This window comes from Astatotilapia calliptera, chromosome 7, assembly GCF_964374335.1.
Source record: "Astatotilapia calliptera chromosome 7, fAstCal68.1, whole genome shotgun sequence".
Taxonomy (NCBI): domain Eukaryota; kingdom Metazoa; phylum Chordata; class Actinopteri; order Cichliformes; family Cichlidae; genus Astatotilapia; species Astatotilapia calliptera.
Window position 1 is genome coordinate 30,357,950 of NC_137428.1, and position 17,993 is coordinate 30,375,942.

Below are 17,993 nucleotides of genomic sequence, written 5' to 3' on the forward strand. Positions count from 1 at the left end.
ATTCTTTACAAATCCTACCATGTGGATTCATGGATTTTTTTTTCACATTCTGTCTCTCACAGTTGAAGTGTACCTCTGGTGCAAATTACTGACCTCTGTCATCATTTTAGGTGGGGGAACTTGCACAATCGGTGGCTGACTAAATACTTTTTTGCCCCACTGTATATAAGATATGTGTCTGCTTTCCAGGGAACACCAATGGTCACCTAAGGCACATCCAACATGTTCTTTTTGGAAAGACGACAGTAAAATGTGCAATGGCCATCACATTTAAGTTACGTTGCTAATAAATATGACTTTGTTCCATTAATACTGTCTTGAAATACCCATAATCCGCGAGGTGTTACCCACTTTTAGCATTTGTTTCTAAGATGTGAAATACTCTTCTGAGTAAAGACAGAGGAAATTATTGCTTAAAAAGCTCTTCTTCCTTTTTTCTTTTTCTTTTCTTTTAAAGATTTCCTAGTTATAAGCAATGAACACAAACTGCCCTGGGTCCTTCTCAAGAAAATTACATCTTATTTTCCTTAAAGCAAAGAGTTGTTGCAATAATACATTTTATACTGAAGGAGGAAGTGAAACGGTTCATTTCATTTAATGTGAACCACATTAACAGCAGCTATATTTTGAGTTAGCACACATATAACTGGTAATGGAAGTCACTCACCCACAGCTATTGCACGCTGTACAGATGTCAGGTGTTGCTTTTTTAAAACATATTACGTCAGCCAGTAGATCATCATGTTTGTACATACGACTAAATGTACTGTAAGCTATAACACTCATCCCACATGTACAGACACAGGCATTATTCCCTGTCCTGTACTTTCCTGTGTCCTTTTTCTTACTACTCCTGCTATGTAACTGCTTCTATGATCAATAATGATGCATTGTAAGATGTACTTGTCAATTCTGACCCCTTGTATGGCTGCATCTGTTTGCCACGCACTGTGACAGTTTTTTTAATAAAAAAATATTTCTTAAATACCCATGCTGTTTGTGCAAATCTAAACATGTTACGCTATTTTTTAGTGGCATTTCTTTTTCCTTTTATTTCCTTGTTAATGGCCAACACCAAGCATCTATGACAATAAAGTTGCCCATTTTAATACCAGAGTATTTAAACGAATGAAACCCCAACAGACAACTGACTGACTTTATTAGGTACACAGATTCAACTGCTCGTTAATGCAAATATCTAATCAGTCAATTACAGTTCGGCAAATCACTGCATTTAGTTATGTAGACATGGTCAAGACAACATGCTGGAGTTCCAACAGAGCATCAGCAGATGTCGCAAAAAAGAGGTAATATCCAGCAGGCATCTCTGTGGGGGAAAAATACTGTTTATGCCAGTCAGCTTTGAGCAGAAGGCAATAGTAAGAACCATTCGTTATAACCAAGGAATGCAGATAAGCATTTCTGAAGAGCAGATGGGCAGCAGCAGCAGAAGACCACACTGGGTGCCACTCCCATCAGTTACAAACAGGAAGCTGAGGTGACAATTCACAGAGGCTCACCAAAATTGGACAACAGAAGATATTACCTGGTTCTGATGAGTTCCTGCTACAAAGGAGTATTAGTGCCGCATTTTGAGAATAAAGTTGAAAAAAAAAAGAAAAAGCAGCCGTGGCAAAATTATATTTTTTTCTTAATGTGGCCTTAATACTCTGTCACACCCGGCTGTGACGTTCAGATGGCAGAGCCAGGATTTGTTGTACACAACATGAATGAGTGCAGAAAACTTGTTTCTCTACATGTATATCTGTGCCCAGGCATGCACGTGACAAGCGTTAACACCATAACATACACCAAAAATTCTGAATGCATTGCACTGTAGAATTCCACGTAGATTCTTAATCTGGTCACATGCATAACATCTGGGGTGAGTCAAATTTTTTGTATTACCGCTCCACAACCCTCATCTCTGACCTTTAAAACTCAATGAATCAGGCAGCGTTTAGAGAGCAGTACCCCAGAAAGGTCTTGTTTTTTTTTGTTTGTTTCTTTTGCAGGTAAGTCTGAACGCATTCTGAACAAAGCACAATTTCAAAGTAAAATCAAGACTGAGTGGAGGGGAGAAAGAGGACAGTCTAAATAATGAAGGGCCTGCAGTTGGAGTAACCTGATCTGCAGTCTTTGAACTCTGGTGTCAGATAGCAAGGAGTGAAGTGGTCCCTTCACCAGAGAAAACAAGAGATGAGAGACTTTTCTCTAGGAAGGGTAACATCACTCTAATCACATTAGATTTGGTAAATTCAGTGCACTCATCAAGCAATTATGCCAATTGTGTTGTTTTTTTGTTTTTTTTGTCTTGCATAATCAGTGAACAGAAACAAAAACCAAATCAAACATGCTCTTTCATGCCTGTTTGTGCAACAGCTGTCAGGTAACGTGCATAAAGAAACATACTTCTGATGGGAGGAGATATTTAGTATGAACCTGTTCCATGAACGGGCAAGAATGTGACAGTAAAGTGCCAACATATGTCCCCTCCTTAGCACAGTCATTAGTGTGGATATGCAGTGATGTGCATGTTAACCCTCTGGTTAACTCTGTCTTAATGTATCTTGGGTGATTAAAGCAAAAGTGCAAAGAGAAGTGCAGCTAAAGTTTTTCAGGGAGTAAATACGTAAAGTAATAGATTACTGTTTTAATGTTAATGTGGACTGTACTTTTCTGGCTTTTTCTGTTCTAACTGTATTTGAATTTTGATACTGAAGTCACTGTGTTGGTGTAACTGAACGCTACATGGGCTTTCAGATAAAGGAACATGGACAGCTGTAGAAAACATGGATGAGAAGTTGTTTAAGTTACACCATTTGGTAGCCTGATTCAAAGAATCACAGGTAGTGGGTAACCATACAGTAGTGTCTGCATAAACAAGCCTGCATTGTTCCAATTCAGAGGTCACGTGGAAATCAGTTTGGGCAGAGCCTCATGTTCACCCTCTGATAATGAACTTTACATCATTTGAACTTACAGTACGTCAACCCTTGCATAACCCTTTATAGGTCACTCATTGAAATGTTTGGAAATTCAAGTTGGTCTATATTGCAAGTTTTTTATTTTTTGATAACGTTTCCACATTTGTAATTTTCATGGTCCAAATCAAGGTCAGTGAAGCAGCCACATAAATTACCATATGGTAAGGTGGGTGGTGGGAAACATCCAAGTGGTTCTATGGCCTCCTGGAGAAGGGGAAACTAGGCTAATTTATGTCCAGTGAAGTCACCAAACATTGTTTCTTACCTGATAAAGGGTTTAAAATGTGTGACCACCCCCAACCGTCTGCAGCAGATGGCTGCCTCTCTCTGAGCCTGGTTCTGTCAGAGGTTTCTTCCTGTTGAAAGGGAGTTTTCCCTTGCCAGGGTCGCCAGGTGCTCGCTCATAGGGGGTCATTTGGTTGTTTGGGTTTTCTCTGTATTACTGTAGGGTCCTAACTTTACAATATAAAGTGCCTTGAGGTGACTGGTGTTGTGATTTGGGACTATATAATTGAAACTGAACTGAAAGTTTAACACAAGAATAATAACACTGACTAAGCGCATCTACAATGACAACTCTGGATGTTTCATAGGCTTTTCTCTGATTTTCAACCGTCATTTTTTTTCAGCGGGTACAGCTGATTATGGATATATTTTTTTGAAAGTGTGGCGTGTTATTACAGCACTTGAATTCAGTGAGCTTATTCTTTCACAAATGACTGCAAAGGCATGCTGAACTGCTAGGTAACTGATTCTATACACCCTTGGCACTAAAAAGATGAAAGATTAAGAAGTGTGGCACAATACCTTTTGTCCGAATAGTGTGTGATCATCACAAATATATTAATATTCATCAAAACAAACACCCTAAAATATGCAGAAAATGGGCCTATATTGTGCAAAAATGCCAATGATCAACAATACAGAGTCTGAACTGAAATAAATTCTGCTTTTATTTATTTTTTTATTTTCTCCCATCATGTTATATTGAAAGTATATCACTTTCACTTTTGCTAGCGATCCAAGTGAACAGCTAAAAAACAACCAGGATGGTGGTTTGTCCCATTATAAACTTTGTAAAGTGAAATCACAGGAAAGGAATGAAGTCACACCTGATACCACAACTCAGACTTACAGTGGCTGATACTTTAAACCCCTGTAACCAACTCCACTGAACTGTATCTCTGAGTTTTCTGCATTTTTAAGGAAAATATAAGTAATATTAAACAAATCCTAACTGTCTCTCAGAGAGCTCAGCCTGCAACTCAATGCTGATTAAATCCAAGGAGCTTCTGGGTGAATCGGGCTCATTATATCAGTACACGTGAGGCATTGTGATCATATTTTGGTGGCGTGTTAGAAGGGAGTTGAAAAGCTGTTATGTCTAGTATTTGAACAATGCCAACCCCAAATAGCATTAAAAGAATTGGTCTGTTAGTGATGCATGTCTGAGATGTACAAGTTGATCAGTTTCACAAGGACTGCCATGTTTCTCAAACAAAAAGCTTTCACTCTAAAGCATGTAAAATATGCTATAATCACAATCACTGCCTGCATGCTCTCGGTTTACTGTTTCCATGCCAGAAATAGCTGGCATTCGAAAGAGCTTTTAACCTTACCCTGAATTGGGTGAGAGACAGATGTAGCATTAGGTTTTCATAAAACATCTGGAAGTTAAGATTACTGCGGTACCGCTTCACCATTAAAACATTTAAGAGAAAATGTTCAACCACAAAAAGTTTCAAATGCAAACAAGGTGAGGGTGATGTGAAAGAAGTCAGACATCACAGGTAGCTCAGATTTCAAGCTGTGATGGAAATCCAGACTTGAAACCGATTCTGGAAAGTAGACAGTGCCCTCTTCCCTTTCATACGCTGTCTTGTTAAAACAATACTGAGCAGGTCATTCAAGTTAAAACAAATCAGTACATTTATATCTTTCAGGCGCTAAAACATCCAGTTCAAGCGATTTAGTTAGTTTTACAGTCTTTGTTTGGGCTGTTGTTGATTGTTCTTTCCCGACCGAGTGCTCCCATGAAGAGGCAGTGGAGACGGTCACGTGACCCTGAAACTGTGACTCAAACGCAGCTCCAGTCATACTGAGAGCAGCTGTTTTAAATATCTGCTGCAATCCTGCTGAGTTGCAACATGTGTCTGGAGCGTCAGCAAAATCCTTGTTAATGGTACATTCATCAGAGCTTCAGATAATACAAGAAGTTGTCAAATGGCCTGTATTTTTCTTCCAATGCTCCAACTAGACAGCGAGGGATCATCACAAAAAAGATTTTTCTTTTAAAGGACAATAAGATGCTCTCGATTATGAGAGGATGACACCACCACCACAACCCATTTCTTTGAAGCCTTTGTAGTCTGTTCTCTTCCTTGTCTCACTCTTGTGCTACTGGTCATCGTCATATATCTGCAGTGCGTCCTCAAGCTTGGCCGTGATCTTCTGGAAGAAGCTGATCTGCTGGCGTAGGTGGTACTGCATCTGTGAGCGGAAGTCCCGTACACGTGTGCGGTGGAAGTGCTGGATTTCTGCCAGCGTGGCGAAAGAAATGATGTTGCAGCGGTCATGCAGCTCACCTTCCTTCTTTGGGCAGTCTTTCACCTTGGTCAGCGCACCTGGGAAAATACATCGGAGAGTTCAAAAGTTAAAAAAAAAAACTTTCGGATTTTTCACAATAAAAAAAAAAAAACTTATTCAAAAATATTCTGTGATCATGACAACACTGGAAATAAAACCCTGACACATTTATTTCAGAAATAATATTCTACAGCTATCCATTCGCTTCTGCTTATCCTTTACAGGGTCGCGGGAGCCTATCCCAGCTATCATAGGGCGAGAGGCAAGGTACACCCTGGACAGGTCGCCAGTGTGTCGCAAGGCTAACGCACAGAGACAAACAACCATTCACAGTCACACCTGTGGGTAATTCTCACTAACTGCATGTCTTTGGACTGTGGGAGAAACCCACGCAAACACAGGGAGAACATGCAAACTCCACACCGGCCTGATGGTGGAATTGAACTCAGAACCTTCTTGCTGTGCGGCAACAGTGATAACTACCATGCCACTCTGCTTTGATATTCATCTATCTTAAAATACATTACCTCAAAAACAGGTTTCCTTTCTTCACACAGATAAACAAGAACACTTCAGCGACAGATAGCTGATAAGATAACAATCTAAGTTTGCACACTTGAAGTTACAGTCACTAAAGGTTGTGGCAACACATACACAGATATTTTTGGGTTTTTAGCTTTTAGCTTTTAGCCTACGTGTAAACTGTTATCTCCATTTATCAGATCACTAAAAATGGAGCCTCCAGAGACACATTAAGGGCATACCATTGATGTGGTATGCCCTTAAAGGCAAGCCACATTAATGGTATGATGTTCTTTTTGACATCATAATGTGCAATGTTTTTTTCCTGTAATGGTAGGTGCAGGCAAAAATACTGTTGCAATACATTTGTTATTCTTAATATCTGCAATTTTGTTCCTCTGTCTAGAAAGACAGGCGTGAGAATGAAGTACTACATCCAACACGAACTCTCGTGGCCCAGAGTCTGACGCCAACATCGTCGCCAGTTTTAAACAGGCCTCTCTGTCTGTCTAACAATCCCAACAATCAGATGACCCCGTGCTGATCAAGCGCTTTGGTGACAAAGGGAAGGAAAAGCTCCCTTTTAACAGGAAAAACCTCAACTCAGGCAGAACCAGGTTCAGTGAGAGTAACCAGTCTGTCGTGAGCACTTTTGGGGGGGGATTTAAAAACATTAAAAAAAAAAAAATACTAAGAAACACACTGGGCCAAGGGGAACAGACACTCTGACAAAGGACAAGTGGAGACAGCAACTATACATAAACAGAAGGGTGATTAGAGGAAGTGCAGACAGCTGGGGAGAAGAAGACATCTGAACTAAATTGCAGAGCCAAGACAAGGGAACTAAAAGCAAAGCACAAGGAAAAAAACTAACTTTCAAAATAAAGCAGGAAGTGAGATATCTAAACGTGGAAAATATGAATGAACGTACGGGAGACTTGACACAAAAAGATGGAGCACTGAGGGAAAAAAATTACTCTAAAGCAACTAAGAACTAATAAAATGGGTAAATACACTAAGGGAGAGAATACATTAAACAGTTTAAACAATAACCAAATGCAAAGTTTAAATGTGCAAAATTTAAAAGTAAAAACTCACAAACATTGGATGAGACAATCTGAGACCATGGCATTGTCATGTAAATCACCACATGGGCTCAGGACACTTCAAGAAATGATCTTGAAACTAGACAGGTTAAAACTTTATTCGAGTATAATCCAAAAACGCTGCCATCTTCTCTGGACGCTTCTTATTAATGTTCATTTAAAAAGCCTGCATCTCTGATGGTATGGAGGATGAATTAGCGTGTGTGGAACTGGCAGCATGCACATCTGGAAAAGCAGCATTAATGCTGAAAGGTATATACAGCTTTAGAGCAACATGTCCTCCTATCCACACAATGCAGTCTTTTTCAAGGTAGGCCTTGCATATATCAGCAAGCCAATGCTAAACTACATACTGTCCATGCATTACAGCAATATTGCTTTGCATTAGAAGAGCACTCAACTGGCCTTCCTGCAGTCCAGACCTTTCACAAACTGAAAACACTTGGCACATCGTGAAATGAAAAATACAACAAGGACATTTTTTAAAGCAGCCACTGGATAACTCAAAGACTTTATTATGAATGGAAAGAACAGGAGGACTCCTGCACAGTGCTTTCTTTTTCCTCCTTTTTTTGCCTAGCAACTTTTTGCCCCCTAGGCTTCTGATTGGACAAAATTTATATGGTTAAGGTTATACCGCCACTTGATTTTATTTTTCAACATAAAATCCCCATTATAAAAAATACACTTTTACACCCCCATTGACCAATTTTCAGGACTTGATGATAACAACAGAACCATTCATCTTCACAGCTTGCTATATGGTTGTGCTCTCTTTAGCTTGTTAGGGTTGACTCGAGTTTTTTGTGCTCAGATAAAAAAAAAAAAGACACTCATAGGAGTTCAGTTTTCCCCCTGAGACAACACTTAGTTGGTTTTTTTTGCCAAAATTAGAAAATTGAGACTTCAAAATAATTGTCCGCAAAGCAGTTGATGACATCAGGGTGGCTACACAGGAAAGAGGAAGTCAAACTCAATAGTCAAATCAAGGAAGTCTGGAATATTTTTAGAACTTCTACACAAATAATTAAAACACAATTCTACAAAAGGAACTTGTGCAATACAAAATTCACGAGGTCGTAACTGGATCACATAAAATCAGGACATGTTGAGAAACCTGCAGAAATGTGCTGATTGTTGCAAACCTTTGCCAGGTTTCTTTGAAGACACCCATCACCCACTTATGACTCACAGTGTTTAGAGTGACTCAAGCTTTGGGGGGGAGGCTGTACAGTCCAGACAGACAGGACCAACAAAGAGGGATCTCAGAGTTAAGGACTAACTCACATGAATGTGGAGGAAATTGCGAGGAAGCTGATCTTGAACGTGCTGACCTAGTTTCTCCTTCTCTCTATCTCACGAAGATCAGAAGCACAAGTTTGCCACCACAGTGAAGCAAAAAAAAAAACTCGGACTTTGCTCTCCTCCCCGCCAAGGGGATTACTGAGCTATAATTTGAACTCTTGTACTGTTATGCTGGTAGGAAATCTTGTAAAGCTCTGTAACTCTCCGTACCCCCTCATACATTCACCTCCCCTCTTCTTCTTCTTCTTCTTCCTATTTTTCTTTAACCAACAGGAGGAAAGAGGAAAAGGGGGGAACAAAAAAAGAGGAGGAGGGGAATGTAATCCTGAGACCGCTCCATTTTGGATTCCTGTAGTCCCGGGGCAACAGAGTACAAGAGGCCCAGGAATTCCCACTCATTCAAATCAGATGTAGCCTTTGGACTTAAAAGACTGAGCTGGCATAGATGACTGTCACCGTAAGTGACATATGTAGTTCAACAAAGCAGTCAAACATGAGGTGTTACAGCTGCCATTTTATATGTTTTCTAATTTAGCCATTACTGGAGAAAGTGTATATGAGACAATATGAGACTGATAGAAATTAGGGGAATGTGGAGCTGCTGCTGCTGAGAAAAAAATGAAGCCTGATGCGTCTGGAAACGCAAACCCGCTAGAGTCCTGTTTTCCTTCTTGCCTATTTCTTTATCAAATCAGATGCCTCGTGAACTAAGCCAGTCATCTTATGCGAATCTAAGTTATTTCACAACCCCAGCACCAATGTCGACTCTGCAGTATGGTCAATGGTTGAAGGATGTTACTCACCGGATACTGACCTTTTCTAACACCAGCAGAGATGATTACAAAAGTCTGAGAGTGCTTATTGTAAAGGCTTACAAATTCTTCTGCATGCTGGGTCTATTTTATAGTTGTGTTAGTCATTTTCTTTGGATGTGTTATAATTAGGGTTATAATTTAGTTTACAGCAGGATAGAATCTAGCTGAAAACTAGAAGAGGATATACCGTGTTACTGACATCAAGGGTAGGAAAAGCATAGAGGTTTCTGTTACCACTGAAATGTTTAAACCCTTACACATCAGCTCAATTAGTGAGCACAACACTGAAGAAACTTGAGTAGACTTTCATTTTGCTTTATATTTTTGATCCAAATCAAATGATTTCATGGTTATGATCTGGCTTGTAGCTGGCTGGCTCACTTGAAGGCTTAAATCTATATAAAATGTAATAATTTTCTGAAACATCAGTGGACAAAATGAATGAGAAATTCACTACTGGAAGTGGAGGTCTTAAAAAAAGTGGGCGGTCACGGTCCCTACCGACCATGAATAAACAGAATCAACTCTTTGTATGAAAAGGACAAAAAAATGTTGCCAGTCAGTGTTTTCAGTGATGAAACCCACGCCGGTGCCCCAGAATTATGTCACTACTTTGTGGGAGATCACCTGAAATGTTTAAATTACGTTGACTATCTTTCCGAGATATTAATCAATTTGGTTATAATTTAAGTAAAATGTGTTTTACTGGTTTAACTGGTTTTTATTTGGCGTCCCATTTTATACAAAATACCCCGAACCAATGATGCTCTGTGGAGAGAAACTTTGGCATGAAAAACTTAACAGGAAAAAAACAGTGAGTTAGTAAGTAAATGGGCTTTGCGAGGCATAAAACAATGTGTTTGTTATTTGTCAACAGGAAAGGAGGTGAAGCCCTGTCAGTCACACGGACTATTGCAATTCAGGCTCGTTCCACAGTTGGGAGCTGGGATTGTATCTGGAGAACAGAGTTCAGCAGACTATAGAAACAGTGTCTCTCGGTCTGGCAAACGTCTGGACTCTGCGTGCCAGGAGGAACTCCCTCCTCCCAACCTGCAGGGAACTAATAAGCCAACTCCTGCTTTGTAAGTGTGTGTGTGTTTTCAAAATGAGCAAATACAGGCCCTCGCACAGTACCCCGAGTGTTACAATGGACCACGGGTTTCAGTTTTCGACGCAGATTGACACTGCTCTTCACTAAATGAAAACAGATGTTTCTCTTGGTTGGGATACAGTCAGAATCTGGGTCTTTGTATGTCTGCATGATTAACAGACATGCTAGAAGCATTTAGACGCATATAATTCGTTTAAATTTTTTTCTTTAAACGGCAGTTAAAAGCTTCCCTACATACTTGGTGCCGAGTCTGTTTTCTTTCCTCTAAGTTTGTTTGTTTTTTGATTTTTCATAATTGGTTTGTTACTAATTAGAATTTATTTTCCCAAGAAAGTATTTTAACATGTTTAGGCAGTATTAAAACGTTAGCCCTGCATAAAAATGTGCTCAACGTCTTTCCTTTGCATTTGTGCTCTAAGACTGCAGAGCTGAATTTTTTTTACCAACATGAAGACAAAGACACTCTCCCACCTTTCTGCACATGGATGATGTCAGGGAAGTTGGCCAGGTGTCCTTTGTAGATGTCCAGCAGGTCGGAAATGAGGTCCAGGTCCTGCCGCGGCTGATCAGCAAAATACTCTCCTATTGCCTCGTAAGACTCCCCCGTGTAGGAAATGGCCTTGTTCAAGCCCACTGAGAAGACCTGCTGGTCCAGCTCGAAAGCCTGGGCCAGGAGTTTGAAGGACTGTCCGACCTTCTGGTACTCCTTTTTGAACCCCGATATTTGTTTGCGGCCGAACTCGTTGATGCTGGTGTTCACAACTATGATGTTCTCGTCCATCTTCTTGGTGAATGTTTTGAAGCCTTCAATCTTGCTCTCGACTTCCTGCAGGTCCAGAGGTACAGATGGGGGGCTGACGGAAAAAAGAAAGGGGAAGATTGTCATTTTAAATCTTTTTCTACTGCTTATCTTTTGCTCACTATCTGGCACACCCTATTTTTAAAGGCCTTCAACTCCAAGTTGTTAAAACAGAGCAAAGAACGTAGTTTATAATATTAGTTCCCTATACAAGGTCAAATATCTTTCAGCTAAACTTAACACTATTAAAAAGAACCTGACAAAAAACTTTGTCATTTCCCAAAATGCTATGTGCATCTTAATAAAGACCAATTCTCAGACTCCTACCTGATTGTGAGGAAGAAATTGGCCCCGACCAGCTCGTCCCTCTCTGCCTTCCTCTTTCCCTGCTTCCATGCCTTCTCATCCGCCCCACAAGTCAGGAAATGCTGGAAAACGTCACAGTGCGCCAGCACAGGATGGCTTGTCATGTGGTTCATCCACCAGATCAGACCCTTCCTCCTCTTGGAGAGGAAGTCCTCCTCGAAGCGGCCCGTGGCCTGCTTCTCTGGCAGGTGGGGCACTGAGATGACAGGGAAGCGCTCCACGAGCCGACCGTAGAGCCAGTCAAAGTGTTTATACCTGCAGGAAGGAGTGGAGAGAAGAGAAATTGGGACTGGTTGAATAAGTGAGGTAAGGTAATGCCAGGAGCATGTAGTGAGACAGAGTGAAAAAGATAAATGGAGGCGAAGTGCAGGAATCTTTTCCCAACAAGCCCTGAGGGAATTCGAGTGTAGTTCAACTGACAGACACATGGACATGGAAACAATGTGAAAGCTGTTGAGGGAACCTCAGAGAGGAAACAAGAGAAGGCTCCAGATGGCAAATATCCACAGCTCTGTTTTTAACATTTCGTAAACCGCAGTAAAAATCAGAAAAGTGGAGAAAAGGGAAGACGATACATACCTGCGGTTGACTTGGACATTGGTGTGCGTTGGAGTAAGGCCATATGACATGTAGCTCTTCATCCCTTTGAACTTTGTTTGCTTGGTGGGGTCGTCAATGGTGCACGTGAACGGATAAGGGTCCTCCTGCCACTCGGGTCCATGCTTCCCCATCACCACACAGATCCTGTCTCCATCTTTCACAAAAGCTGACGCCTCCCCTAGCAGGAAGGCCTCCCCTCCGGACTTGACGAAGGTGGAGAACCTGTTCAGGTTCCTCCCCACTGTGGCTGAACTCTTGGCCTGCTGCTGCTGGGAGCTCCCACGGCCCGGCAGGGAGGAGGCAACTGGGTGCAAAGGAGGGCTGCTGCTGAGACCCTGAGGGACATTGGCCACAGGAGAGCTGTCATCCCACTCGTCATCCCAGTCATCATCGCTGCCCTGGCTAGTGTGGAAGCTGCTGCTATCAGCTCCAAATCCTCTGTGAGGCTGGGAGGATGTGTAGGAGGTCTGGACTTTGGTTTGGGTCAAGGAGAAGCCATTGTTGTTGGAGGTGATGTGGTCTCTGATGATCTCAACATAAGAGGCAGGGAAGAGGCCAGCCTCCCCCTTGCTGTTCTCCCCCTCCAGCCAACCCTCCAGCTCCTCCTCGCTAAACAGAGTCACCACCTCATTCTCTGCTATGGAGATCTCTCCTGGATTTTCAGAGTGGAAATCGTACAACACTTTGGCCTTCAGCGCCATAATTTCAATACTGCTGCAATATATTTTTATATATTTATATCTCTATATATAGATATATATTTCTGGTTCTGATTCTCAAAGCTTCCTCGAAAATGTTATGTCTTCCAGCACGATTAAACCTTTAGGATCTGTGCAGCTTTAATCAGATTTAGGAAGTTTTATGGTAAAAACAAAAAACAAACCATTCCACCTTTGACCAAATTAAACACGCTTGTATCTGTGATCCACGCGCAAAAGAATAAGACGGACACGCAAAAGTAGTCCTGTATCCGACACCCACCTCCTCTCTCTCCTTTCCGCGGGTTCAAATATCATTAGTTTCCATGCACAACTTAATCCAAGTCCGAAAACGCATTCAAAACCTGACCTTTTTTCTCCCTTACGGAAAGACACCGGCTATTCAAGTTTAAAGCCAACAAACTTGCGACGGCAGGATAGCCGTCTTTCCCTAAGATAAAAGCCGGGGGGAAAGTCCTCTTTTTTTCCCCTCCTCTCTCCAAGATGCTTGTAAGTTAAAGGCACCAGCACTAACACGTAGTTACACAGGCTGACTAACGGAGGGTGGAGCCAGGAACACGTTCAGTCAAGTCTCTGAAGTCGGACCAATAACTTTTAAAAACCAAAAAACTTCCAGCTTTTATATACTCATTTATCCAGACACGGAACAATCCACATCAAGCGGGGTATGTTAGATTAACTGCCCCAGTTAACCTGCTTTATAGGCTATGACGTCATTACACGTAATCTTTGAACTGGTCTCGGGCTAACCTTATGTTAATTAGAGAAATTCGCTAGTCACTCTTCAGGATGCTAAAAATACACACTTTAAACGTTAAAAGTTAATTTGGGCTTTGATAAAAAGTTAAAAATAAAATACTGTTTGTGTTTTAAAGTAAAGTCTGCATCAAGTTCCTGGATGTTTCAGCTTCACCGGGCAGAAACGATGTGTTCGCATCAATTTGACATGCTGAAAGTTTCTGTTCGCTTGATTTGTAATCTGAGAAGATTTTTTTTTGTGACAGCACAACTTGTTTGGCTGCTTATGCTGCTGTGAAACTGCTTTTTAGTTGGGTGTCAGGGAGAAAATAAGTATATATAAATACGTAAAAACATGTTTTAACCCGGCAAAACAAATATTAAATGTTTTTTTAACACGTCTTACAATCTATATGGATGAATGGGATATTTTATTTCTCATCCTCTTATAATTTAAATTGTATCAAAACAAAAATAAAATAAAATAATATGCATGTGCAGGATATATATTATTGTACTTTATTAATAGCCCCCTCTGCCCACTAGAGGTCGCTGTTTCATCACCCACTGAGAGCAGAGCACAGTTCATCCTCCCGTCCACTTGCTGGCAGTAAACCAACCCTTTCATTCAACTGTGGCGATATTAAACCTACCGGACAAAGAAGATAATAATTAAACAAAAGCTGGACATTTTTTATTATTATTTTTAATCAAGCGTGGTTCGCGTCAGCACATAAGACCCGAGAGTTGCTTTGGCTTACTGCAGGCAGCTGCGGAATAAATGAGGACAGTCAGATTATGTGAAACCTGCATGGACCTGGTTTAATTTAGATTTCTTTTTTAAAGGTAATTATGAGGCATGTGTATGTGCTGTAGGTGCTTTGTTTTCCTGTGTCTGTTAAATTAGGATTTGCCCGTGGACAGATTTGATCGAGAGGAAGATAAATTGATGATTTATGCCAGTTTAAATAAAATATAACTTGTTTTTAACAGGAAACTGAAGGACACTCTGTTTTTACAGTTCATTTGCTCTAGCTACAATTAGGCGTCTTGTAACCGACAAGATTTATTTTTATGAATTGGAAAATTTTGCCTTCATAAATATGTGACTGTAATCTTTACCATGGTAAACTGAATCAGGGGATTGAGTATTGCAGCAGCTGCATGCTACGAGGTGTAGTATCCAGCTGTTGCACGATAGGACTTGCAAAGCAACAAGTCTTCTTTGAGGATAATTTAAAGAGGAGAAAAGGGGAAAACACTAACAGATTAGATGTGGTCATTTGTGGTAAACATGCATTAAAAATCAGCACGTCTTTTTTGTCTGCTAAAGTGAAAACAGTGATTTTTTTTTTTAAATCGCCAGTTTATATACAAGAACATGAAACATTTTGCATAATGTAAACCCTGAAATTGAAGAAAGTCAAAAGCACAAAAAACTGAAAAATAAATGAGCCTGTAATATGAGAAGCTGTTCTTAGGACTCAGTTTAGGTCACACATGGCTGAAAATTAAGATGGATCAAATCAAGACTTGCACCACCTGTAAATGTGAATTTCCTTGAGTAATTATTAAAAAAAACTTATGGCATCAGCAGCAAAGGAAAGAAAGATAACAGCAAAGGCAGCTGATGGAAGCAGTTTTTATCTATGATGCCAGTGATATTAGCAACAGATACAAATAAATAATATTAAAGTGTTTCTAACACCGTCTTCTCGCTCTCTGTTTCAGACATCCTATGATGTCCAGCCTGGTTCAAACCACCTCGGACAGTTTGTGTAAACTCGTCCGCTGGGCTCACAGCCACGGCACCATCTGTAACCTCCTCCCCAGCTTGCAGCACATCACCCGTGGCTCCTACAGCAATGTGCTGACAGCTGAATCTGGTCCGCACGGTGGCAGCGTCCCCATTGCTGTGTGGGGCTGTGGGGCTGGACACGCCTACCACTGGCCCCTTGGTGAAAATGCAAACACTTGTGGCGGCTCAGCCAGTACCAGACAAGGCCAGGAGAGGTTTGCTGGAGGTCGTCCAACCAGTAAGGTGAGGTAAAGATGTGAGGTGCTGGTATTGTCTGAAATGACACGGGGATGTGCAAATGTGCAAAGAATTGGGTTACTGACAAATTCACATGAGCTTAGGGCCAGTGTATAATCAGCATGTGGGTTCATGAGCCTTTAATACTTTGTCTGTCAACATATTATTAAACCCAGACAAGACTGGAAAATCCCTGCAGCCTTACTTTTATGTGGGATTTTTGGTGAAATAATGCACTCTTAAATCACTTTTACAGTGGCTTTGTTTTTGGAACGTGGAAGCTATGTGGTTACAAGCCATCTTTAAGTTACAGTCCATGGATTTCATGCAAGTTATGCATAATTTTAAGGCTTAATTTGATGTAAACTGGTGACTTACATGAAAATGAATTGTACAGTTGTCATGAACTGTACAGTAAAGCTATAGAGACAATTATGTACTGGATTATAAGGTTGTACAGTTGGACATCACCTCTTTCTAAATGTTCAGATTGCAGTGAGAACATCATGTGACCTCTCCTATAGTGAAGCGGCATCAGAGGGCGAGGAGTTCAGCGGTCGGCTTTTTGACATTGCTGCATGTGATTCATCGGCCACAGATGAGGATGGCGACTATGAGCCCCGGCCATCTAGGAAAAGAGGCGGGGCCCAGGGAGGAGCCATCGCTGCAAAGAAGGTCAAACAGGAATCCGCCCCAGCAGAAGACGATGACACTGGGCTCACAGAGACAGACCTAGTCTGTGTTTTACAAACTCATCAGGCACCAAACACATACTCTCAAATCACACAAACACTGTGGCCAAAAAAGGCTCTTTCATCTTGCTGTCAGCCCCAGCATGGACAACATGTGGGGTGTGAGGGATCGATGGATCCAGAGACGGAGGTACTAGGAGGAGGCAGCTGCACAGCAGGGACCACAGAGCAGGCTGAGCGATGCAGCTCTGCCACAGAGACCACTACGAAGAACACAGGTACCAGCTCGCATGTTTTCATGCCATCAGGGGAACAAAACATAACGTTGTTTTTGTTTGTAATTTTTTTGTGTGTCTGTAAAGCTGAAGAAGACGAGAGTGAGCTGGAGAAGCTGCGAGCATTACTATTAGCAGAACGCAGCCGAAACCAACAAATGACAGAGATGATCTCCAATTTGAAGCAGGACAAAGAACTGCTGCAACATGAACTCACGAAGAAAGCTGAACTCATATGTGAGTTTCTGCAGGATAAACTGCGCCCCGGTAAGCTCACGAATCTGTGCCGTTTGTAACCTTACACAAAAATTACGTTCACTGAACTAGAGTTAGTTGGTTTCTCAAAATCTTCAGTCCTCATCTTCTCTTTCTTTCTCCTAGAGAAGAGGTGGCCTCGTTGTTCCACTCAGGTGGAACCTGGAAGCTCACACATGGCGTCCTCTGATGATGCAGCTGGGTTTGATTTGCCAACGCTGTTTGACTCATTTGAGGAAGTGGAGCTTCATCCTCTAGAGCGCCATCGGACCCCGAAGAGCAAGAGGAGCCGGGATGGAGAAAACACTCGAGTCAGGAGTAAGGACACATAGAGACACTCTGATAAATGTGTCACGGAGTACTTGCTGTGCTAAACATTGCTTTTTTGTTTTTATTGGTAGTGAAAAACGTGGTGGGTGTGATAGCACGCTACATGGCTGCCCTCCAGGAGTTTCGCCGCAGCGTCTCCATGAAGGTGGCGTTTGACCGCATCGGTGTGGACCGCAACACAATCTCTCGCACGGCGGCCATAGCGGAGCTCAGCCTGGCTGCTCCAGAGGTTTTTCACGCACTGGTGCCATGGGATGAGAAGGAGGAGACGCTGGCACACTACGCCCACCGCTGTCGGCAGGCGATGGACGACACCATTAAGGCCAAGATCAAAACAATGAAGGCAAAAGGAGAACTGTTGCCCATTGTGTCAAAGTGACAGCTTCATGTATGGTGCTCGCGCTGCCTGAGGCACAGGCCTACAAAACCTCTGCATACTTTATGTATAGAAAAAAAAATCAGAGAAAAATACCACCTTAGGACTTTTAACATAATTGACTTCAAATCATATGTCGACTGTATTCCAACCATCATGGGTGCTTCCTGTCTAGTGGATTTTTTTTCTTGTGCGATTATGAAACAGAAGCGTGAAACTGACACTTGTTGACTTTCACAGCAGATTCAGCTGCTCAGAATTCATCAGGTTCTAAAAAATGTGTTTCTTATGGCTGTTTTACAATAAACCACAAAAAAAGGTTTTTTCCTCCATTTATTAAATTGATATCTTTCACCCTCAAAGAACATCAGTGGGT

The 17,993-nt window shown here is 41.5% G+C and overlaps 2 protein-coding genes across 3 annotated transcripts; one reads left to right on the plus strand and one right to left on the minus strand.

Moving 5' to 3' along the window:
* Nucleotides 1-3,922: 3,922 nt before the first annotated feature.
* Nucleotides 3,923-13,412, minus strand: LOC113025930 (sorting nexin-18-like). The gene is made up of 4 exons (XM_026174190.2): nucleotides 12,177-13,412; nucleotides 11,559-11,852; nucleotides 10,904-11,286; nucleotides 3,923-5,611 (listed from the first exon to the last, which is right to left on the minus strand). Exons 1-4 carry the CDS (start codon nucleotides 12,896-12,898, stop codon nucleotides 5,385-5,387), a joined length of 1,626 nt encoding a protein of 541 aa, XP_026029975.1. The 5' UTR covers nucleotides 12,899-13,412; the 3' UTR covers nucleotides 3,923-5,384.
* Nucleotides 13,413-13,444: 32 nt separating this feature from the next.
* kiaa1958 (KIAA1958 ortholog) lies at nucleotides 13,445-17,937 on the plus strand. 2 transcript variants are annotated; one of them, XM_080304396.1, is made up of 6 exons: nucleotides 13,445-13,581; nucleotides 15,386-15,695; nucleotides 16,179-16,659; nucleotides 16,744-16,923; nucleotides 17,038-17,229; nucleotides 17,313-17,937. In XM_080304396.1, the coding sequence occupies exons 2-6, from the start codon at nucleotides 15,393-15,395 to the stop codon at nucleotides 17,618-17,620; spliced, it is 1,464 nt and encodes a 487-aa protein (XP_080160522.1). In that variant the 5' UTR covers nucleotides 13,445-13,581; nucleotides 15,386-15,392; the 3' UTR covers nucleotides 17,621-17,937. The 2 variants fall into 2 exon arrangements, with proteins under 2 accessions (XP_080160522.1, XP_026029976.1); XM_026174191.2 differs by lacking the exon at nucleotides 13,445-13,581 and adding an exon at nucleotides 14,281-14,500.
* The last annotated feature ends 56 nt before the right edge of the window (nucleotides 17,938-17,993 follow it).